This window comes from Vulpes lagopus, chromosome 1 (assembly GCF_018345385.1).
Source record: "Vulpes lagopus strain Blue_001 chromosome 1, ASM1834538v1, whole genome shotgun sequence".
Taxonomy (NCBI): domain Eukaryota; kingdom Metazoa; phylum Chordata; class Mammalia; order Carnivora; family Canidae; genus Vulpes; species Vulpes lagopus.
This window is the reverse complement of record NC_054824.1, coordinates 75,483,725-75,506,186: the sequence shown is the minus strand read 5'-3', so window position 1 is coordinate 75,506,186 and position 22,462 is coordinate 75,483,725. Positions and strand designations below refer to the sequence as shown.

General features: G+C 44.1%; 1 protein-coding gene across 14 annotated transcripts in view; it reads left to right on the top strand.

Annotated features, from left to right (window-relative positions):
* The window catches only part of RUBCN (rubicon autophagy regulator), a 68,157-nt gene extending 45,959 nt beyond the window's left edge, over positions 1 to 22,198 (top strand). For 3 of the 14 annotated variants that reach the window (XM_041765197.1, XM_041765143.1, XM_041765129.1), the window contains exons 8-22: positions 528 to 572; positions 2,623 to 2,718; positions 3,420 to 3,535; positions 4,462 to 4,672; positions 5,296 to 5,400; positions 8,004 to 8,078; positions 14,015 to 14,075; positions 14,781 to 14,913; positions 15,557 to 15,702; positions 16,282 to 16,346; positions 16,839 to 17,077; positions 17,660 to 17,721; positions 18,175 to 18,328; positions 19,056 to 19,149; positions 19,381 to 22,198. In XM_041765197.1, the coding sequence (XP_041621131.1) occupies positions 528 to 572; positions 2,623 to 2,718; positions 3,420 to 3,535; positions 4,462 to 4,672; positions 5,296 to 5,400; positions 8,004 to 8,078; positions 14,015 to 14,075; positions 14,781 to 14,913; positions 15,557 to 15,702; positions 16,282 to 16,346; positions 16,839 to 17,077; positions 17,660 to 17,721; positions 18,175 to 18,328; positions 19,056 to 19,149; positions 19,381 to 19,559 (1,781 nt within the window). In that variant the 3' untranslated portion in view covers positions 19,560 to 22,198. The remainder of the gene's footprint in view (positions 1 to 527; positions 573 to 2,622; positions 2,719 to 3,419; positions 3,536 to 4,461; positions 4,673 to 5,295; positions 5,401 to 8,003; positions 8,079 to 14,014; positions 14,076 to 14,780; positions 14,914 to 15,556; positions 15,703 to 16,281; positions 16,347 to 16,838; positions 17,078 to 17,659; positions 17,722 to 18,174; positions 18,329 to 19,055; positions 19,150 to 19,380) is intronic. The other 11 variants (XM_041765221.1, XM_041765137.1, XM_041765168.1 and 8 more) reach the window with 9 other exon arrangements.
* Positions 22,199 to 22,462: the final 264 nt, after the last annotated feature.

Here is a 22,462-nt window from a genome sequence, read left to right as displayed (position 1 = left end):
CCCTCACCTGAAACTTCCAAGTGACAAATTTTTTTTCCCTGTTTTTCTACTCAAGATGTGGTTTGGCTTTTGGAACTCTCTAGGAAAAAAAAAAAAACAACTCCAAATCAAAGCCTGTCTTCACACAAGCTTTCTTAGATGTGAAGAGTACTTGAGTTAGCTCCTTGCTTCACATCGGCTGCTGCAGGCCTGCTGTCTGCTGTACTCTAGGCCACTGGGCTTTGAGCATGGAAAACCTCCCTGCCCCCATTCTTGAATCCATGTGGATTCCAGAAACCACGGTAACCTGCTTCGGAAAAGGGAGCCAGAGAAAACCTAAGCCAAAGGGTCTGAGGGAGAGGGGGTCACGTGTAGCTCCCCATGAGTCAGCTACCTCAGTTCAGTTGCTGAGTTCTTCAGCAGTAGGGTTCCCCTCTTGGCGGTTGAGTCCCCACGTCTGCTAGATGAAAGGACGCCCTTTTTCTCACTGTCTCTATTCTCATTTCCTCTGTTTGGACTCTCCTCTGCACCTGTCTGTCTACGTACAGGAGGCCCCAGGAATATCACCATTATAGTTGAAGATCCCATTGCAGGTTTGGGAGCCAGTCCTTTCTGTCCACCACCTCCTCCTCCTCTGTGACCATCTTGCTTAGTTCAGAACCTCCTTTTCCATTCTGGTGTCAAATCAAGTCTGACTAGTCTGGCCAATCCTGCTGTGATTCTTGGACCCGTCTCTAAAATGGCAGAGACATTTTGCATAATACGTTTCCCGCCTGTGACTTCCAGATGCCGCATTTAGTCTCCCAGCAGCTTCTGGAGTCCAGATTTATCGATCGTGTTTTGCCCAAAGGTGAAAGCAAAGCCCGCTCTTTGTCTAAGGCAACATGTTGAATCAGTGGCAGAATTTTTTTTATAACTGAGTACTTACTGTGGATTACTTTATTTTCCTTGAATTAACACCAGAATGTGTTAACACCTTCCCCTCCCCCCGTCCTGTGGTCTTGGATGTGGATGCATGTTTTTTGCCTCTCCCAGAGTCCCATTTCCTTTTCTTTCGCCTGCCTTCCTTCCTCTATAAGTCCCATCCCACCCCCATTCCAGTCACTGTACAGGCTTTTTCTAGTGACTTCGGTCATTTCTTTCGTTTTCACGGTGGTGTTGAAATTAAATACCGTGTTCAATTCTGGGTTCGTGGAGATATTAATAGTAGAAGACAGAGTGGTCAGGTGAACCGAAAGCTGCGGCCTCCTGGTGATGACTGAAGCCACCGAGTATGTTAGCTCGGAAAAGGGAAAGTTAAAGAGGAGGTAGGACGGCTGTTTAGAAGGGCATTGCTCTTCTTAAGGAGATGAGAAATTGTAAGAAGACCCAAGAGAATGTGAGGAAATCTAAGAATTAGAGCTGTTCATTTGAATGGGCGACATCTAGAGGTAGTTAGCTCAGTAAGCCAAGTCTGGGTGGCCTTTACGTGCCCGTGAGCAGCGGAGTGCTGGAGTTGGAGTTTGTGTTGTGCATTGGATTTGACTCGGGACCTCAAAGGTCCCCTGCAAGTCATAGTTTCTTAGCGAGGCATCCTGGTGACTCTGGCTTGTCTAGAGTTCAGTAGTGATGAGGAGAGCTCAGTGCCAGGACCAGCAGAAATCTCTTGAGACCCAAGGAAAACGCAGTTACCTCTTACCACATAGTAGGTAACGAGAGGAGCAGCTGACGGGCTGGCACCATCTGTGCGGGGTATGGGTTGGGTGCAGCTCAATCATTCACTCTCCCAGAGCATCCTGCTCACTTCCCAGGCACCCACCTGCTTTTCTGCCTTCCTTCTGTAGCGCTGGGAGTTTAGTGTTTTCCTTTGGAGAAGAATATCAGTTTCTCATTTCCTGCAAGCCCTGCCTGCTGCTATTTCTCTACTCCTCGTTGTTCCTTGAAAACTTCTATGCAGCCACTCCTACTTTGCCAGGCTTCTCTTGAAACTTCTCCCTCCCTTGTCCAGTCAGGCTGGGCCTACAGCCCTGTGGCCATCTGAGCCCTGTGGCTGCAGGGCCATCGTCTGGGCTTTTCTAGCATTGTCTGGATACTTCTCTTAAGGACATTGCTGGATGTTTTTGTTTTTCACCTAATTCAGAAGTGGGTTAAATATGTAAGTATGACAAACTTCAGGTTCAATAGAGGCTTTATCCCACTATTCCTAGTGTAACCATTCTGAGACTATTTAAAAGCCCAGTGTCCAGGTGTCAGAAAAGTTTCAATGTGCTTATCTTTGTTTTACCCTGTGAGGACTGTTTTCTACATTGGTTTTTGTCAAAAGCATGGAAATTGGCTAATATTCCTAGCCAACATTTGGCAAGAAGATAGAAGAAAAAAGAACTAAACTCATGAGTTCATTTTGATTTGATTCTTTTTCACCTTTGTGTTGCTGCATTCTGGGTCATAGTTTCTCTTTCTTCTTAGAATATAGGGACTCACCATCTCCTTTCCTCCATGTGTTCCTGCATTCTTGGACTGATCCCTGTTGGTGTGCCACCCCTCTCCTGTTTGGGAGGGCATCGGGAATGGGAGCATTTAAATGTTGAAACTCCACAGTTGGGAATGTACATTGTTGCTCACCTCGTATGTGTGTTTTTACTCCCTGGTGGCCACTGACACTAGAATCCTGCAATGATAAGTCGAAGTTGAGAGGCCCCTTGCCTTACTCTGGCCAAAGCAGTGAAGTCAGCACACCCAGCTCTCTGTACATGGAGTATGGTGAGTACTAGGAAGGCCAGGGCTGCAGCTGTGTCTTTTCTCAGCTCTCCCTATGTGCCTACTAAGCTCTGAGCTGTCTGGCTCATGTCAGCTCCGTGGAGGGTACACACCGTACAGTCTCACCCTTCCTCTCATTATTTACAGCCCCCGTGCTAGAAATCACACTGTCTTGCCATTTCTCTTGCTCCTTTCTGAATTAGGGGTCCCACCCTCTCTTATGCTGTGGGTGTTATCACCATGACTGTCTGTTGATCCAAATGGATGGCTCTCTGAGTGGGTGAGAGGGACCATGAAAAGAAGCCTTTGGTATCGGGCCAGGATTACCAGAAGATAAGCTCTATGTGGAAATCATCCACAGGAGGAAGCTATTTGTTCCCTTGTCAAGGTTCTCAGCACTGGGTTTTTGTTTTCTTTTTTGTAGGGTAAGAGGGCAAGTATGTCATCTTTAAATTTTGATAGTGTAAGGATTGTCTCTGGGCTCTTCATTTATTCTATTCTTTAACCAAGAGGCTTAGTGCTCTGAGATTCTGAGATTCAAAGAAATTCCTTTAGAAGGTAGACATCTTCTTTCCAACCTGTTACCTGGGAAAACTTGGGAACATCTTTAGTGGTGAAATCATCAGCCTTCTCAAGAAGCTTGTCTATTACAGATTTGCTTTCTGAGTCAGAATTTTTTACATTCACTTTCTGTTTTCCCACAGAGAGTGGTCAGTACCTATGCTCAGGGGAGGGCATGTTCCGAAGACCATCAGAAGGACAGTCCCTCATCAGTTACCTGTCGGAGCAAGACTTTGGAAGCTGTGCAGACCTGGAAAAGGTGAGGAATCTAAGGGGCTACTGAAGAGCTTGCTCATGAGTTGGGACATCTGGCCTAAAGGGCTGTGCAGCCATTTGTTCGGAAGAGGTTTTAGGTACATAGATAGAACATGAGCAAAGACCGTGGGTGAAGTAAGTTCAAAGTAAAGATAAGCTCAACACATTCAATCTCTAGAGAACTTTTCAGGGAGTATATGCTCCTCACTGAGTCCAAAATATTACTGCTTTTGCATTAGCAGCTACCTTGGGCACAGGAGTATTGAATTTTAGCCACATGGTTATTGTATCCTTGGCCCTTGAACCTTAGGTAAAAGATGTTTCCAGAATTAACGTCTATATTTTGTTATGAGGCTCAGATATGTGGGACGCCTGGGTGGCTCAGTGGTTGAGCTTCTGCCTTCAGCTCAAGGCGTGATCTCAGTCTGGGATTGAGTCCTGCATTAAGCTCCCTGCGAGGAGCCTGCTTCTCCCTCTGCCTATGTCTCTGCCTCTCTCTCCATGTCTCTCATGAATAAATAAATAAAATCTTAAAAAAAAAATAAGACTCAGATACGTAATGAATAATGACCCTATAGCATTTTAGCACTTACAAACACTTTATCCTGAGCTATTCCATTTACCTTAATATTTTATTTATAGGGGTATGGCTCTAAGAAAGACCTTGATATTAAATTCTGGATTTCTTCTCTATCATATTTTTATGTAGAAAGTAGGACAGGAAGTCCAGGCATGGCAGGTTTGAGAATAAAGAGAATATAGAACAGGTTTTCTGGCCATCAGCTTTTCTTAGAGTAGAAGTGTTCATTTCCACTGAATAAAAGCAGTGCATGTCATAGAAGCTGTACTTGCCAGCATTACAGTCAGTGAGATGTTCAGCACATCCAGCCCCTTGCTAATCAACTTCTTTGGTGCTCTCCTGCCCCCCAGGAGAATGCCCACTTCAGCATCTCAGAGTCCTTGATTGCTGCCATTGAGCTAATGAAGTGCAATATGATGAGCCAGTGCCTAGAAGAGGAGGAAGAAGAGGAGGAAGACAGCGATAGAGAAATCCAGGAACTGAAGCAGAAGATCCGCCTTCGTCGCCAGCAGATCCGCACCAAGAACCTACTCCCCGTGTACCAGGAGACAGAGCATGGAAGTGAGTGAGGCTGCGAGCCCCTCAGTTCTGCTTCTGCAGGGCTTCAGGATAAGCATTGGTGCCTAGTGAGCTTCCTTTTGTGTCTCACTTGGAGATATCATAACCAAGCCAAGGGTTCCTCTATCGGAAAGAGTTTTTTATGCTGTTCTAATTTTTTTCCTACCAGACCCAGAGCTCTAGAGTTCGTCCATTTCTTACCTCAGAAATATCTTCCAAAAAAAATAGATTTCTTATATGAGAACTAAGACTGCTGGTCCCAGAGTCACTTCCCAGATAGTAGTACCTTCTATTTATTTGAAACTTTCAAAATTTCGTAAATAAAATGAACAACTGACAAGAAGAGCTAGTGCCCATTTCTCCCAGCATCTTCCCGGCCAATGTTCCCAGTCATACCAGGTCCCTTTCATTGTGACCCTAGGAGTAGGAGACCTCTTTCTGTCCTGTTTACTAACCAACCTTTCTTTCTTTCCTTCCCTTCCTTTTCTTTTTCTCTTTCTTTCTTCTTTCCTTCCCTTTTCTTTTCTTTTTCCCTTTCTTTCTTTCTTTCTTTCTTTCTTTCTTTCTTTCTTTCTTTCTTTCTTTCTTTCTTTTCTTCTTTCCTTTTTCTCTTTCTTTCTTTATAGCAGGCTTTCGGGTCACTTCTAGCAGCTCCCAGTTCAGCTCACGTGATTCAACACAGTTCTCTGACTCCGGCTCTGCTGATGAGGTTGATGAATTTGAAATTCAAGGTAAGGAGCTACCCTTTATTTCAAGCAACTTTCATTACCTGTTTCTTTCAGTTTGAAGTCATTGACTGAGAAGATTTCCCCTAGTATAGAGAATCTTCAACATGGTCCATTTTGAAATGTTGTCAGTAATTGTAAAAGATGCCTCTCTAGCTAGAAACAAAACCCCGTTAGTAAAATTTAAGCAGAAAAGAACACTGAAAGGCAGTGCTTCAGAGTGGTCTGGGTGCTGAAGTCACCTTGATGGGTCTCAATTGCACCTTTCTCTTGGATTTTTACTTTGATTCCTCTTGCTAACAGCCTATGACTGGCCCATACCTGCTTGAAATTAGAATCCTATTCCCTTGTGTTCCATGACACAATGGAAATTGTTTCAAAGGGTTTGAAAGGAGTTTTGTTATAATCCTAAGAGAAAAGGACAAAAAGAGTCATTGGTGGGAGAAAAAGCAAAAAAGGGAAAAAAATCAAGTTTACAAAGTAAAGCTTTATTCTATCGGCACTAACTTGCTTAGCAGAATCACAGAGCCTTGTTTTGTTGTTGTTGTTGTTGTTGTTGTTGTTGTTGTAAGCATATGCACGATGAAGGGGAGGGTCTCTAACCTGGGATGGCAATTGTGTTAAAGCAGGTTAACCTGTGATTAATGGATTAGTCCATTCCTGCAAATCATAGATTTTTTTCAAGTTCCCATGAGCACAACAAACTGAAAAGCTAGGGGAAAGCCCCTAGCTTTCCCCCATGGGTGAAACTAAGAGTTATTTTCTTGTAGGTGAATTGTATCTGTAATTCTCCATTGTAAGATGATGATGAATAGATCTTTTTTTATAGATCTGTTTATATCAATCTAGAGGATTGACGTAATTCACTTTTTACCTGCACAGACCTCCAGTAGTAATTGAAATCTAGTGGTAGCTGGATTTTTTTTCCCCCTGTTCAGAAATGCAATGTTTACACATATTTTTCCAGGTGTCTAGGAAGGCTTCCTCCTTTATTCTCTTTAGTGTATGTGATTTCTATTCGTGACAATAGCCATTTAAAACTCCTTTTTTTTTTTTTTTTTGGTTCGTTTGTATGTGATTTTCCAACAGCATTTCTCCAATTATCTGACACCAACTGAGTATCTTGACAATTCAATTCTGATGTTAATTCCTGTAGTTAGCTTAGACCCCACAGGTTAAGAACTCAGTCCCACAGGATACTCCCATTTCAGATGGCAACCACAAATGGGGTCACCACCACCTGCTCTTATCCTCAGCCAACTACAAATTCAGGAGTTCCCATGACCCTACCCACACACACACACACCCCCCCTGCCGCCCAACTCAGGTTCCATAATTTGCTAGAATGACTTTCAGAACTCAGGAAAATACTGTACTTAAGATTACTGTTTATTGTAAAGGATACAAATGAACAGTCACATGAAGAGGTACTTTAGGGCAAGGCCCCAAAGTTTCCTGAGCATAGGGACCTCTGTGTCCATGCAAAGATGTGCTGTACTACCAGTACATCAGAATGTTCACCAACCACCTAGCTTTCCCAAACCTCATCATTATAAGTGTTTTATTAAGGTTTCATTACATAGGTAGGCATGTGTGCTTAAATCATTGGCTGTTGGTGATTGACCTCAATCTGCAGTCCCTCTCCCTTTTTGGAAGATTGGAAGTGGGACTAAAAATTCTAATCCTCTAATCTGGTGGTTGGTTTTTCTTCTGGCAACCAGGCCCAACCTAAAGTTATCTGGATGCTCCCCGAGAGGCACCTCATTAACATAATAAATTCAGATATAACGGAAAGGGACTCGTTACGAATAACAAGACACTCCTATCACTCTGGGATTTGCAAAGGTTTTAGGAGCTCTGTGCCGGGAACTAGGCAGAGACCAACTCTGTTGTTTGTTGTAACACAATCTATGATTGACTTGACCTCCAAATTCAAAGAAAATAAAAGGGTTCTGGCCTATCTCTCGGATCAAGAGAATTTCTTGAGGGTAATATTAAGGTAAATTCAAAACACCACCTCATTGGGTATGGAGCAGTCCACGTGATTACTAAGTATTCCTTGCAGCAAAGCAAGGAGCCAGGGGAAGCTGTTCAGTCTGAAAGGAGTCAAATTTGAAATAGCCTGCCTGGCAGTGGCATGAGGTGCACTCCTGTGGGGAACTGTTGTTGCATTTCTGGTCCCAGAGGAGTTGTTTAATCAACTAACTCTAGTCAGCTCAGGATGGAAATCCTTAAAGGGAAAGACCTCAGGGGAGGGTTTCTTAAACTCTAGGCCAGATAATCCTTTGTTGTAAGAGACTGTCCAATGGACTGTAGAATGTTTAGCATCATCCCCAGCCACTGGCCAGGTATCGACAAGGGTGCATCTCCTGGTTGAGAATCACTACCTTAGAAGCCTTTAAGGTCAGGTTGATTTGGGGAAGCAGCAATCACTATCTCCCAAGCAATACTGGGTGGCATGTAACTTCCTAAGAGCAGTTTATCTTTTGGAGCAAAGTCAAGTCCTGACTCCTAGAACAGGAATAGAACTGTGGAATAGAACTGTCATTCTCATTGATTTACTGCCTGTCTGAATACTAAAGGGCCCCCTTTTATAATCATTATCGCAGATGGTAGCGAAGGATCTAACCTGACTCACATGTCAAAGAACGGACTCTCAGTGTCAATGGCCTCGATGTTTTCAGGTAGCCTGTGTTGGAAGTGTGGGTGTGCTCATACATGCATGTGTGTGAATGTTTGCATCAGCTTTTGTACAATCTTTATCTTGTGACACCTGTCTATAAGATTTAGAGAACTAGCTAGGAAAAAACAGAGTTGAGCCAGCTAAGAACATTTCAGATACTCCTTTTCTTCTTCACATGACCCCTAATAATCCACCTCGCCAAGATAGTCCTTGTGGATCTTTCCCTACAGTGATATTTATAGACTAAGTGGTCATTGTAGCTGATGGAGGTAGTAGGCAGTTTAGAAAGCATTGGTCAGGTGAAGAAATTGTCCCTCAAACCAACAGCTAAGCTACTGCAAAAGTCAGATAGATGGTGTGAAAATGTAGTATCTTCAGAGTTTTGAATTTGCAGTCAGTTTGCAGAAAGCTATCTCTTCTTGGTATTTTGTATACAATTAGGATTTACTGCTGCAGATGTTTTTGGCCTTGGTAATTGCTTTATGATTCAAACCAGTAGGCTTTCCATAGGTGGGGTTAACTGAAAGTACCAATTTTCTATTCAAAGGGGCTTCAAAACACATAACAGCAAAACCCAGGACTTTTTATTAAACAATTTATTTTAACTGCTAATGGTGTCAGCTACTAGAATTTGAAATAATCATGTAAGATTAGATAAAGATGTGAAGAAGTAGAAGTATTTAGTTTCCTTTTTCTCTATTCCCAAAGAGTTGTAATTTATTCTAACATTGTCTTCTCTTGCTTGAGAAGTAATTATCCTATCACTTTTTAACTGGTTTCTTATGTGTTTACGACCACAATCCTTTTGCGGGTACATTTATTGACTGCCAGCCATTTCTCTGTCAGAGCAAATTGAGTCTGTGTTAACCATAAGGCAGACCTTTATTTGGTCTTCCTGGCATCTTTTCTTCCCCACTTTGGTAGTTTAAAGTTTTTTTTATATATTTTTATATGTTTATACATTTTATATATATATATATATATATATATGAAGCATTTTTCAACTAGAAAATTACTTTTTCTTGTGACCACAGTCTTAGCACATTATGGGAGTTATAGGCAAAGCAATCAGAACAAGTTCTCCCAAAAGTAGTGGCTTGATTCTTATTTATGAAAGTATAATTTACACTTCATCTTTCTTTACTCTAGATTTCTTTCTTTTTTTAAAGATTTTATTTATTTATGAGAGACACAGAGAGAGAGAGAGATACTCTAGATTTCTTTTTTGCTTCCTCTTCCTTTTCATCTGTTTCTGGCTTATTAATGGTACAAAATTCATCCTTAGCTATCTTCCTGATTACATCTAGTGGTTTATAGGTGTATTTATTTTTTGTCATCATAAGTGATTTATGCTTTTGAGGAACCTCTGTGGATACACTATCAGAGGAAGATAGTTAAAATCTGCAGTGCCCTTGGAAAAATTTAAGTGCTTAAACATATTATGGATATCATCTATGATGACAACTCTGCATAGTATAATACTCTGCTTGATGTAATCACATTTCTTAGATCCTGATTCACCAAGTAGAAGTGTTTCTGAAGGAAATGGATTTGGAAATTACTTCCTCCTAGCAATAAAGTGAATTTAAACCTTGTGATCACAGAAAGCTTATTTATAGAAAGCTTTGTAGTCATTAACCCCTTTTCCTTTCAATAATTTTTAGCAAATTTACCAAGTTGCGCAAGCGTCACCATAATCTAGTTTTAGAACATTTTCATCACCTCAATAAGATTTCTTGTGCCCATTTACAGTTCATTTCTGTCCCCACTCCAAGCCCCAGTCCACTGCTCATCTGCTTATGTCTGTATAGATTTGCCTCTTCTGGATACTTTATATGAGTGGAATCAGAGAATATGTAATCTTTTGTGTCTGGCTTCTTTTACTTCACCAATTTCTTCTGATGGTATCTGCCAAATTGGTATGAGATCATTCATAAGCTCCCAATCCCAGACAGTCTTTTCAGCTTCTTTAGTTTTAGGGTTTATTATTCTCCACCCCTCCTCCTTCCCCTTTTATTACAGCTTCATCAATTGTTCTTTATCTTCCTTTGTTGATTCTTCTAGAATTTCAGTCTTCCACATACATGTATCTAGTCATGGGCCATTCAGGAGACAGAAACCACAGAGTAATTTGACGAGGGAAAGTTTAAAATAAAGAATTATTAACTGTCATGGGGGACTGAAGTAATGGGAGACTGGCTCATAAGGAGTAAAAGGAACTCTAACGAATACAGGAATAGCAGATATAGGTAGCAATCGGTATCCCTAGGGCTTGAGGTAGAACACCTAGGGAGGAACAAATGTAGAAGAGGACCACATTCTCAAGGCTGAGATCCAGACCTCCTTACTCACTAGAGGTGAATAAGTTCTCTGAGGTTGCAGAGCTGCCCTAAGAGAGTGCCCGGGGATGCTGTCCACAAGAAGTACCACGTGCCAACAGCATCAGGAAACCCTTCTGTGGGGTGCTGGCGGAGGCTGCCCCTAGGGAAGTGCTGTGCCTCAGAACTCAAGAGATGCTGGGGGAGGTGGCACATGGGAGGGGCCAGGGGAAGCTGTTTATGAGAAGTACCGCTAGTGGCACTCTGCTGTAAGGCCACCTTCGTGAAGGCATGCTTCCCCAGGGGAACATCATGTCACGCCTGGAGGAGTCTGCCTGGAGGAGCACACCAGACTCAGCAGGACTGACGCCTTCCTCCTCTGGCGTCCCTCCAGTGCCCTCTACTGGCAAGACTTAACATGGTGCCAGCTGGGAGAGGGCTGCTGTTTTTGAGTCCAGCTCCATCATCATAGAGCAGGTTTGGAGCTGAAAGGCAGCAAATTGATTAACTGGCACAATATATAAAGACAGAAGTTCATAAACTATGTTTTCTGTTTTCTGACAAGTTTTAAAATTATGTCCAATTCAAAGTAATCAGTTGCTTCTCCCCACACTGCCCTTTCAAGTAAATTTCTTTTCTTTTTTAAAAAGCAGAGCAATTGTGATTCTCCATTTAAAAATGTTTCCTCTCTAGTCAGCACTACAGAAAAGCCATTGGAGTTGGATCTCCAGATGTGTTGGGAGTCACCTTATCTGCCAGAAGGAAAGCAGGAAGGAAACCAACGTCAGACTGGCCAATGAAGTCTGAAGTTGATTCTCTTCCTGTGCCTCACTTTGTTTAAAAATTTGCAGATTTTGCTATAGTACCGAGGTTTTAACCAATTCTTCCCCGACCATCCAAATACCAGTGTCTGGACATGCAAAAATTCTTACAGCATGTTATTTTTAAATTGTTTTTGTTTTTATATTTTTGAATTTTTTTTCTCAGTCCACAGTAATAGCCTTACCTAAAGCATCAAAAGCATTTGAAATCAGTTTTCTTAGGAAAAAATATTTGCCAAAGAATCAAATAAAAGTTTCATAATTAATTGAATGGCCTCCTCCTGTCTCTTTACTTGTTAATTTTCTGTCTTAGACCCTGGTCTACTTTTACCCAGATCCCTTGGCTAGTGTTCCAAACACATTAACTTAATGATATGCTTGAATTGACCAGAAAGTCAGCAATACAACAGAGGCCCAGTACCCCCAGGGCCTTTGCCAGTTTTGGGTGGCATGTCTGGATATCAAGTGCCGCTTCTCCTGCTCCACTCCCAGGGTTAGATCGTCCCAGCCAAACCGGTGTGGTCCTCCTCACTGGAAGTGTTCATGATTAGCTAGGAAGTCATTGCATCTCTGGTAAAAAGAAAAAGAAAAGAAAAGAAAGAAAGAGACATGGTAAAGTATGACTTGACTGTATTTTCCAAAGAGCAGAGAATGATTTCGTTTTCTCTCAAAGAGAAAATGACTTTTTTCTGTGAAATGGAAGAACTACTAAATAGTATTTTGAAGACAGTGGTTTCCTTGGCAACCTTGAAGTGTCACCACTGTTCCTCTCTGATGTGCAGGGTTTTCTTTAATAGCCTGGCTCTTTAGTAGCAACATTGGTTAACTCTTTTTTTTTTTTTTAAGATTTTATTTATTCATGATAGACATAGAGAGACAGAGAGAGAGAGAGAGAGAGAGAGGCAGAGACACAGGCAGAGGGAGAAGCAGGCTCCACGCAGGGAGCCCGACATGGGACTCAATCCCGGAACTCCAGGATCACGCCCCAGACCAAAGGCAGGCACCAAACCGCTGAGCCACCCAGGGATTCCCCCTGGTTAACTCTTTATTCAAAGATATCTGTCTAAGATTTTCTCTCATTTTTTTTTCTATTTTACCCAACAGGCCGATACTTGCTTTTTTTTTGCTTTTAGCCAGTTAATCATTTATTTAGGAAATACTTTCTGAAAATCTATTATGTACAAAATAGTCAGATTATAAGGGCAAGACAAGACTTCTGTACAGATCCAAGGCAGTACAAGTATTATTCAAATAAATGCTACAAACCAAATGGTCTGTGGAGATCTACTATTGCCTAGAATTTCTTTTTCACTAGCACTATTTAGAATGGAATAAATAGCTAGCAATGTATTGAGATCAGGATTTTGGTGGTACAAGTTCAGACATAAAATATAATATACATGAACTTCTTTGTTAAATAAAATAGGATTTGCTATTTACTAGTCAAAAATTTTGTTGCTGCCCTAAATTTTTCTCTAAAGAGCACATGAAAATTCATTGACAGATTTCAGTTCTGTTCCCTTGCTTCCACTCACTCAAACTTTGAAAACATTGATTTGTTAGGAACATTACTTGAATATATAGGGCTTGTATACAGAGCCCTGTGTTAAATATTTTGTGCCAAACAAAAGAATTAGACATGCTCTCATTTCCTCACAAGGATATTTTATGATCTAGTGGCACATGTAAAAAACATATATACAGAGGAAACGTGAAGAACAATTGAGCTACTTATGGCCAACTGCAGAGTGATGTCATGTAAGCTCTAGTGCTCTTTTGAGGGGCTCAAATGCAATAGATTGATCATTGTGTAGCTTTAATTAGGAAAGGAATGTCTTTTCACTGGGCATCAAAGGAAATGAGGGATGAGACGTCAGAACAGTCTTGTTTTCAGGACTTGAATACATTCTATCTGCCTTTCTTGAACATGAGTGATGTATTCCACATTTTCTCCATCAAACATTTCTGGAAAGATGACGTCCCTGGAGGTTCAGGCATATTGTTACTAGAAATCCTTTAGCAGAAAAAGGCTTTGGAAAGTCCACTGTAGTTGCCTGTGATTATGATTATGTTCTATAGAAAAGATCATGTTGAATATCTCCATGAAAATTTGTTGGTTATCAGGCATCCCTGGGGAGCTGCCAAGTCAGAGAGAAGTTCTATTCTTTCCCGTGCCACCAAACAGAAAGGAAATCTTTCCATGAAGCTTCTATACGGACATAGAAGACTTCTCCCATTCGGGAGCAATAGCAATAGCAGTCAGATGTTAGGAGAAAAGTTCCAGTTCCACATAACATTTAACGAGTAACCTCCGTGATCCAAGTTCTGTGTTAAGTACTGATTTTGATATAACAAAGCTAGACAGAGTTCTTAACCTCTGAGAGTTTATCATTTAAGAGGGTTTGTGATTTAGAGAACAAGGGAGAGATTGGAGTAATTGTTTTGTGTTTCTGCTTGATAGAGGGTGTGTCCCTGTGTGCCTTAGGATGCTTCCTTTTCTCATTCACTGTTTTGCACCAAATATGAGTTTGTGTTCCCACTTGGATTTGTAGCCATTTTGGTGGTCTCCATGCTGTGCATAATGTCACTAATTCGACCTCGTTGTGAACTTGAACAGAGCCAAACTATAAATTGTGTGTAGAGCTTTACCTGGTCTCTGCTCCTTATCCCACATAGAATGTAGCTTGTAGTTGCTACCTAGAGTGCTGAGCTGGCAAAAGCTTGGAATGGTTTCCATTATTATCCCTAACCTCCTCCCTTCCCATTTCCGGCCCCCCTTATCTCTGGTTTCCATTTAGATGCTGACATCAGAAGGAGCACAGCCTCACACAGCAAATCCTTCACTTCCTCCCAACCCTTGTAAGTACTTTTTTTTTTTTTTTCCAATAAAACTTTGGGTGTGTGGAGAAACAAACCCAATTTTTGGCATTTGGATGGGAAAAGTATCCAAATTCACAAAGAGACCTGATTAAAGTGATGGGCCTACCTGATAGTGGCAAGCCCCCGGGATCATTGGTTCCACTCTGGTGGAGGCAAAGCTCGTAGTATAGATTGTTCCTTCTATGCTGACTCTGATTGTAACAGAGGCCCCAGAAGATCAGATACCAAAAGAGAGAACAGTGATCATGATTTCTGAGTATGAAATCTAATTGAACCGGTTTCACATTGTAGATCCAACTAGGGGAAAGAGTAGCTCATTTGGGAGCAACCAACAGTTCTCTATTGTTCACAAGGCAGTTATATTCAACTTATTTTGTAAACAGGTGTTATAACCCCCATTTTTGCAGTTAAAGGAACTAAAGTGTAGAGAAGGGAGGTGATACAGAACCCCTACCTAGCAGTGCCATGTAATGCTATTAAGGGGATTTGAGCCCATGTCTTTGGACCATAAGATCAATGTATTTTCCTCCGTGTGTAGGAAGATGAGAAAGGAAGCCAAGTCAGTGAGGGTGCTGCAGTGTTCTCAGCCAAGAAGTCACCGGGTATAATATCAGACCCTGGAGGGAAGGCTCCCATCTTCCTGTCTCTTCTGTATGCTCAGCCTTCCTTGAATCTCCTTTCCAGCTCCCACTGCTTCCTTCACTCCACATCTGCAGAGGCAGTGGCCATGGGACTCCTGAAGCAGTTCGAAGGCATGCAACTCCCAGCTGCCTCAGAGCTAGAATGGCTAGTTCCAGAGCATGATGCCCCTCAGAAGGTAGATTTCTTCGGCATTTTTTTCTCCACCTGCTGCCAGCCCCAGGAGGCTATGAGCGTTTCTGATGCTGTTCTCCTTTGTTGCACGTCCCTCATCTAGAATGAGCCTTATGTTTCCTAACTTACAGAAGATGTTCATTGCAAATGTGTTGAGTGAGTGAGTGAATGAATGAATGAATGAATACATGCTTTCCTGGGTTTTCCCTAGCAATGGTCAAAACAGAAGATAATGGCTCCCTCTTCTTATTCCACATGACCGCTTACTAGACCCAGAGGTGGAACTCGTGTAGTGTGACTGCCTTTGAGACACTGTGGAAAAAGTGAGCTGCTCATAATCTGCTTTGCTCTACAGTTGAGTATAGCATCGCAAGGGTCCTGGGGTGAGCTCAGAGACAGCATCAGCAATGGGTGCCATCACCCTGGAATGCTGTTTCTGTTCCTTTTGCATCTTGGAACACAAGGACCTCACTTCCAGTAGCCTGATGCCTTACTGGTGTGTGCTGAGGGCCGAGGTTCTTTGAAGCCTTTACCCGAGGTGTTCCTGGAATATCTTTCATTAACTATGCTTCTGTTATGGCCAAAGGGCCAAGCATGTGTTCCCAGAGACTGTCCATGTTAGATCACCCTGTGCTTTTCTCCCACAGCTCCTGCCCATCCCAGACTCACTGCCCATCTCACCAGACGACGGGCAGCACGCTGACATCTACAAGCTGCGGATTCGTGTTCGTGGCAACCTGGAGTGGGCCCCACCCCGACCTCAGATCATTTTCAATGTTCATCCAGCCCCGACGTGAGTAGCCAGGATCTCCGCCCTTTGGGAAACGGATGCATGCTCCTGGTTGTCGGGGCTGTCTCCTCGCTCCTTGTCTCTGCCTCCACCGGTAGCTCCCACACAGTTCTATTCACTTAACAGCAGAGGGAGAGGATTATCCATCTGGTTTCAAGTCTTACTCCTGATCCTCCTGTTGCTTCCCAGAGCTAACTGGAAAGAGGTCTTCCATCACTGGCCTTCCCAATCTACTGCCTTCCTCCCAGTAGTTTTGTGGGCTGGTTTTTCTCTTAAGATGAATGGTTGCTTTTCTTTCCTCTTGTTCTCTCTTCTGTCCTATTTCTCCTCTCTTATATTTGTACAGGAAGCGTGATTCAGGGCTGGAGGCTGTCCCTGCCTAGACCTAGATTCTGACCTAGTAACCCTCGGTTTGAATCGGTTGTCCCAGTGAGTTCGTTTGGTCCAATTCTAAAACACAATAGGTGAACTCCCCCTCTTCTCATGCTCAGCAAGAGCCCTGTGTCTGCCTCCTCCTGCTTTCTAGTCAGAAGCCTTGTGTAGCTGGTATCTACCAAAGCCCTCTCCTTCCCCTCTCCTCAGGAGGAAGATTGCTGTGGCCAAGCAGAATTACCGCTGTGCCGGGTGCGGCATTCGGACTGACCCTGGTGAGCGTCTTCTCCTGCCCACACAGCGCCTCCAAGGGCTGTACCGGCTCACACTCAGAACAGAGGCCTGTCAGAGACGGAGTGAGAGGAGGCAGCAGAGCAGAAATGGGAAGGGGGAGGAAGGGGCCCGGACCCGGAAGGCAGGGCTAGGCAGGATCACTGAATCGGAGGGAAGTGATTTCTGGGGGCACGTTGCCAGCATAGTGTACTATAGAAAATCGGGTATTTTCGGCCAGGTGCTTGGAAGCTGGATCTTACCCACTCTGCAAGGTTTGCTTCCTCGGTGGCTTTCAGAGGGGACACAGCAAACCACGGGCCCCACTCTGCGGGTTCCTGCCAGCTTTGGGAGTGCACACAAGAGGTGGATGGAGCCGGGCAGCCGTCCCTTCCTGGTCTTTGGAAAAAAAACAAAACAAAACAATCAGGAGAGCTGCCCTAGCAGCTTAGAGATGGGAAAGCCACATCTGACCTTTGACCTTCTGGTTTGTCCAGATTACATCAAGCGGCTGCGGTACTGTGAGTACTTGGGCAAGTATTTCTGCCAGTGTTGCCATGAAAATGCCCAGGTGGTCATCCCCAGCCGCGTTCTGCGCAAGTGGGACTTCAGCAAGTACTATGTCAGCAATTTCTCCAAGGACCTGCTCATCAAGATCTGGAATGACCCTCTCTTCAACGTGCAGGACATCAACAGTGCCCTCTATCGGAAGGTCAAGCTGCTCAACCAAGTCCGGGTGAGAGCCGTGAGAGGCCCCATCTGAGTGCCTTCCTTGTTCCTCATCCCCTCCCTCTGTCCCCCCCCCCCCCGCCCCCCGCCCTCCCCGGCTCTGCTGTTCATACCGCACTTCTGTCCATCCACCCTGGCGGAGCTAGAATCGGCTCCTCACTCGTGCTTTCTCTGCGCACTTTCTCAGTTCCCCGGCCCTTTCCCACCTATCCGTCTAGTCAGAGCCTCAAACCAGACTACGGCAGCTCTGAAGCCAGAGGTGGCGCTCAGTGACAAAAGCAGGAGTTCCCCATGCGCTAAAAATATACTGAAGGGGCAATAGGGAATCAGGTGGGAAATTCAAATTCTGAATTTCTCAGCTGTGTATGTGATTTGGGAGCCCAGCCTAGCAGAGGAGCCCTGCCTGACAGGAGGTCACTTCAAAGCAATTTGTTGAGTTAAGAAGTAGAGAATAGTTTGGCTCTGGCTGCTGCATGCAGAGCTTCTAGACCCCCACAGTTTAAAGGTGCTGATCATTCTAATGGGTGTTTCTCTCCTCTTCCTACCTGCCCTTACCCCCACTCCACCACCACAACGTCTTCCTCTTCAGCTGCTGCGGATCCAGCTGTATCACATGAAGAACATGTTCAAGACATGCCGACTGGCCAAAGAGTAAGTCTTGTGTTGCGGCTAGTGGTCTCTTGCTGGGTTAACGTCTGTGAAAGAGGCATGCCCCAGCAGTTGTCCCTTGTTACGTGAAGAGGGAAATTAGAGAAATTTGCAGAAAAGTCCAGAAATGGTAAATGAAAAGCCTACACAGTAACTGTGTCTGTATCTTCTCTTTGGAGGGGACAATCTCTGATTTTCTATCAAGAACAAACCTACCACTCTTTGCAAGCTGCGTGAATCACTGTGCTGAAGGGTATAAAAATCACTTCTCCTATCCAGATACCCAGTAGTGTGGAGGGTCTGGGTGTTCTGGAACACCTAGGCTGGCTGAGTGTTGCCCACCCTCATTGACTCTTCTTTTCCCTATCTTGCTTCTGGATAGAGATCCTTCTACGTTGATGTGCCACACCACATGTTCATTTTCTGCACCTCCCTACTTCCCCTCGTTTCCCGTAGGCTTCTGGATTCCTTTGACACAGTTCCCGGCCACCTGACCGAGGATCTCCACCTGTACTCACTGAATGACCTGACTGCAACCAGGAAGGGGGAGTTGGGACCTCGGCTCGCTGAGCTCACCAGGGCAGGGGCTGCCCACGTAGAGCGATGCATGGTGAGACAGTCTCGCTTGAGCATGTGACTGGGCTTTTGCTCAGGGATATGGAGAGTGAGGTGGACCTGGGTTCTTGCCACACAGTTCCAGGAAGCTGACATGGCCTATCAGCACTGTGACAGAAACTGGGCAGGATTGCTAGCCCCTGGGTTGGTAAATGGCTGAATCATCCAGATCTGAAGAACCTGGAATTTGAAGAGGATGTGGTGCTGGCATTGCCCCTGGGTAACGGGCAGGACTGAGCAGGCCTTCACTCTAGAATCGTCCTGATGTGGGAGGAGAACCCTGAATTGGAATCGGGAGAGAGTCTCCACTTTATCACTTTATCATTTTCAATCACTGTGACCAAAGAGAATGCTTTGCTCTAACCCGACTCAAGGCTGGGCATTATTTTAGAGAAATACCCTTGTCTTCACATTTTATCTTATTGACTGTGGTTCCCATTTCAAAATAGAGTCATCGCCCACACTGGAATTTTAACGTTAGGAAGTCCTTTGTGGCGCACCATGCCTTCCTTCTCCATCTCTGCACCAGAGTGGTTTGAGTTTCAGAAACTCCCTTGTACGCACCGTAAAGCTTTGTGTAATAACACAGCCTAGTCCCGGCCGCAGTTTGGCTCTCATGCCCCTGAGTCCAGCTCACTCAGGTCTTAATTATATCTTGCCCTGCCCCTCACTTGGGTTCATCCCTCTGTTCCCCTGACCTTGCTGCCTCCCTTACCCCCCAGCTCTGCCAAGCCAAGGGCTTCATCTGCGAGTTCTGTCAGAATGAGGAGGACATCATCTTTCCTTTTGAGCTCCATAAGTGCCGGACCTGTGAAGGTAAGGACCAGTGCCAGGTATGGAGTGGGCAGACAACACTGCACCCCAAGCCTCTGTATTCCCCTCTCAGCCATCCCTGTTCACAGGAGTAGAGTTTGAGTCAGCAACTCCCTGTTTTCAGCACGAGGGCACCAAGCGTGGGTGGCGACAAGGGGCTGTAGCAGTGACTTACTTCCAGTTTGAGGTAATACACGTTTTCTCTTTTTTTTCTCACCTTCTCAACCTGAATAGAATGTAAAGCGTGTTACCATAAAGCTTGCTTCAAGTCTGGAAGCTGTCCCCGGTGCGAGCGGCTGCAGGCCCGGCGGGAATTGCTGGCCAAACAGAGCCTGGAGTCTTACATGTCAGACTATGAGGAGGAACCCACTGAAGCCTTGGCCCTCGAGGCCACTGTTCTGGAGGCCACCTGAAGAAAGCACACTAAGCCCTCCTTCTAGGGGCTGGGGTCACACATAATGCAGAACTGAGCCACCCTTTTAAGGACTTTCCCCACTTTTTTTTTCTTTAATTATTATCATTATTTTTTTTATGACTTACCTAACGTCCATATATAATCAACCTTTGTTAGGTTGGTGGGGTCCAGTCTGTTGTGACAATTTGTAGGTACTGGATATTTCCATCAGAACTGACACAGGAGTCATTATGTGAAGCTTCTAGTGCCTCTGTCGGGGGAATGGACGATGAGACCCAATTCTTCTGACATCCATGGCCTTCTGTACTTGGACCAGATCTGGTTTCAGCTGCATTTCAAGTATCATTTCCAGTTTTATTTTGTTTTAGTTCTGGAGCTTTTGAGTCAGGCCTTTCTCAACCAACTCACTTCTCCTTTGCTGCTGAAGTAGGAGGATGGAGTTTTCTCTCTCTGTCCTGGAATAGAGTCAGACTGTGCCCTGAGAAGAAGGAGAATGGGACTACACCATGGGCATTCTGTCCAGCTAGTTATTAAGGTATTTTTAAGGCCATGGAAACAGCATTCTTACCTGGAATCCTCAGAGACCTCAAGGAGGCCACCATGACCTCCTTGTGTGAAATATTCTAGGCATCAATGATGTCACAAACTGACTTTCCTTATCCTGGCAGGCTTGAAACAAAGAAACAGAACTGATGCTTAAGCCAGGCCCCCTCATAGCCTTCCACCGAGCATACCTGAGGCTGCAACTCTGTGGCTTCAGGAGCATTGATTCAGTCAGAGAAGCTATTGGCCTCCTCTTACATGATAAGGTCTCTTAGTCAACCTAGCTTTGGTGCAGATATGATCTGTCAAGCTCAGGCAGGTCCCTGATGCCATCCTAGGCTGAGGACAGAAACTGCATCCACCATCTTATTTGTGGATCTCCTGCCCGCGTGTCCTCTGTTAGGTGGTTATTTCGGTTCTGAGTGAAAGTATGGCCCCACTCGATTCTCATCCTCTTCCTGCTACAGAGCTGGGACCTTCCCTGGTGGCTGAACTCTTGCCTTAGTTTCTTTTGTTAAGGTTAGGGTGGGAGCAGGGAGATCTCTGCTATTAGTGGGGTTAGAGAACTTAGCAATTTGTGGATATGAGTGTGAGTGTGAATGTTCCTGTGTTCTTGGGATAACAAGAGCCTTTATGCCTATTATGCACTGAACTCTGTAGCCTGGTGATGTCCATATGTTCAGTCGTTTTTTTCATATTACTAATTTTAACACACACATACATTTTCTTAAAATGTGCATTTTGATGGGACCGTGGATATGTTTGTGGTGTTCTTTTAGTTGTTATAGACTCCTGACCCCTTCCTATCATACTGGTCAGGGTCACTGTTCTGAGGGCTGGCAGCTCTGTGAACAAAAGCCCACAGCATTTTTTTTCTGGGACTGACTTCTTGTATACCTGTCTCTCCATAATTGGTTGCTAGTAGAAAATACTAAGTGTGGACGCTGCCCCAAGAAGCTGAACAGAAAGTAGCACATGGTTGGTGGAAGCTGATGAGTGGCTGAGCTGGAGGCAACCAGGAGTCTCACAGGGAGTAGAAGGGGCAGTAAGTTAATGGCCAGAGCTGAGGCTTTACTTGGGCAAGGGGAGCAGAGAGGGATTGACCTGTGGTTTTGGTCTCTCTGCCTCAGACTTAGGATCAGGCTGGAAGACCCTGAAGCTGTTCTCCTTTCAGTTCATGGGAGAGGCTCTGAGAGCCAAGCCCAGCCCAGTTTTGAGGGGCTAACTAGGAGCTCCATTGTCCTTCAGGGAGCTTTGGGAATGGCCCCACAAAACTCAAGGCTTTCTAAGGGTTAGGCCTCAAATTCATACTCAGGGGTTTGTAAAAAAAAAAAAAAAAAACAAAACGGTGAGCTCTGTGTCCAGTTTTGGTATAAGTTACACATCTAGCTAGCTCTTCACTCTAAGTCACTACACTGGAGGAGAGATGCACTGTCGTTCTTGTCCTGCCTGTTTCATATTAGCAGAGGACCAAAGGATGGAAAATGCTAACAGTTTCCAAAGCTGAGCTCAGCAATCTAATATGCTCCTGGTTTTTCGCTTATTTTTCTCCATGTTCCCCATTCCATCTCCTTAGATTGTGTATCTGTTTTAGTGACCCTGACACTCTGCTGTCATCACTGTCCAAATACCCATTTATTTATTTATTTGAGAGGAAAGAGAGAGAGGAAAGAGTATGAGATGTTTTGAAAGCACTTTGAAACTTATACCAGTATCTAAAAACCTCCTGCTGTTGTAGGGGGAAAGCTTTGAATGCACTGAAGAGCATTCCTTCTGAGTGAAATGGGAGGGAAGAAGTGTTCTTTTTCATAAATAAAGGGAAAAAAGGTTAAAAGTTTGCTTACAAGGTAGAGACAAGATTCAAGACAAAGCAGAAGAGTGGAAGACAGATATCTTCCACTTAAATGAGGCTGTTATTGACTTTCTCTGCCAAGACTTTAGAGCTTTTGTTGAATTAACATGAAAGGAGGAAGAGTCTAAATAGAGATGATCTGTTCATGTACAACTCGTGTTCTGAACTGGATTTCTACTCTCTGTAATTCATACATAGCCTAACAGTTTATTATCATCTTTAATAAACTAAAGGAAGTGAAATTCCTGCCTTTTATTTGTTTGCCTTGACTATAGGAAATGGTATTGAGTGTCCACTGTAAAGCAGGCATGTCTAAAAATTCAGGAGGTTTCTGAATTATAATGCAAAGAAAACTGGACCTTCCGAGTCAGGAAAACTGGATGAGAATGTGACCTTGAGCAGATCACTTTGGTTCTCTGGAATTCTGTTTCTTCACGTATAAAAGATATGGGCATTAATCATTTCCAGTGCATGAGGTGTGCGCCCTACCCGTCCTCTTGATGTAA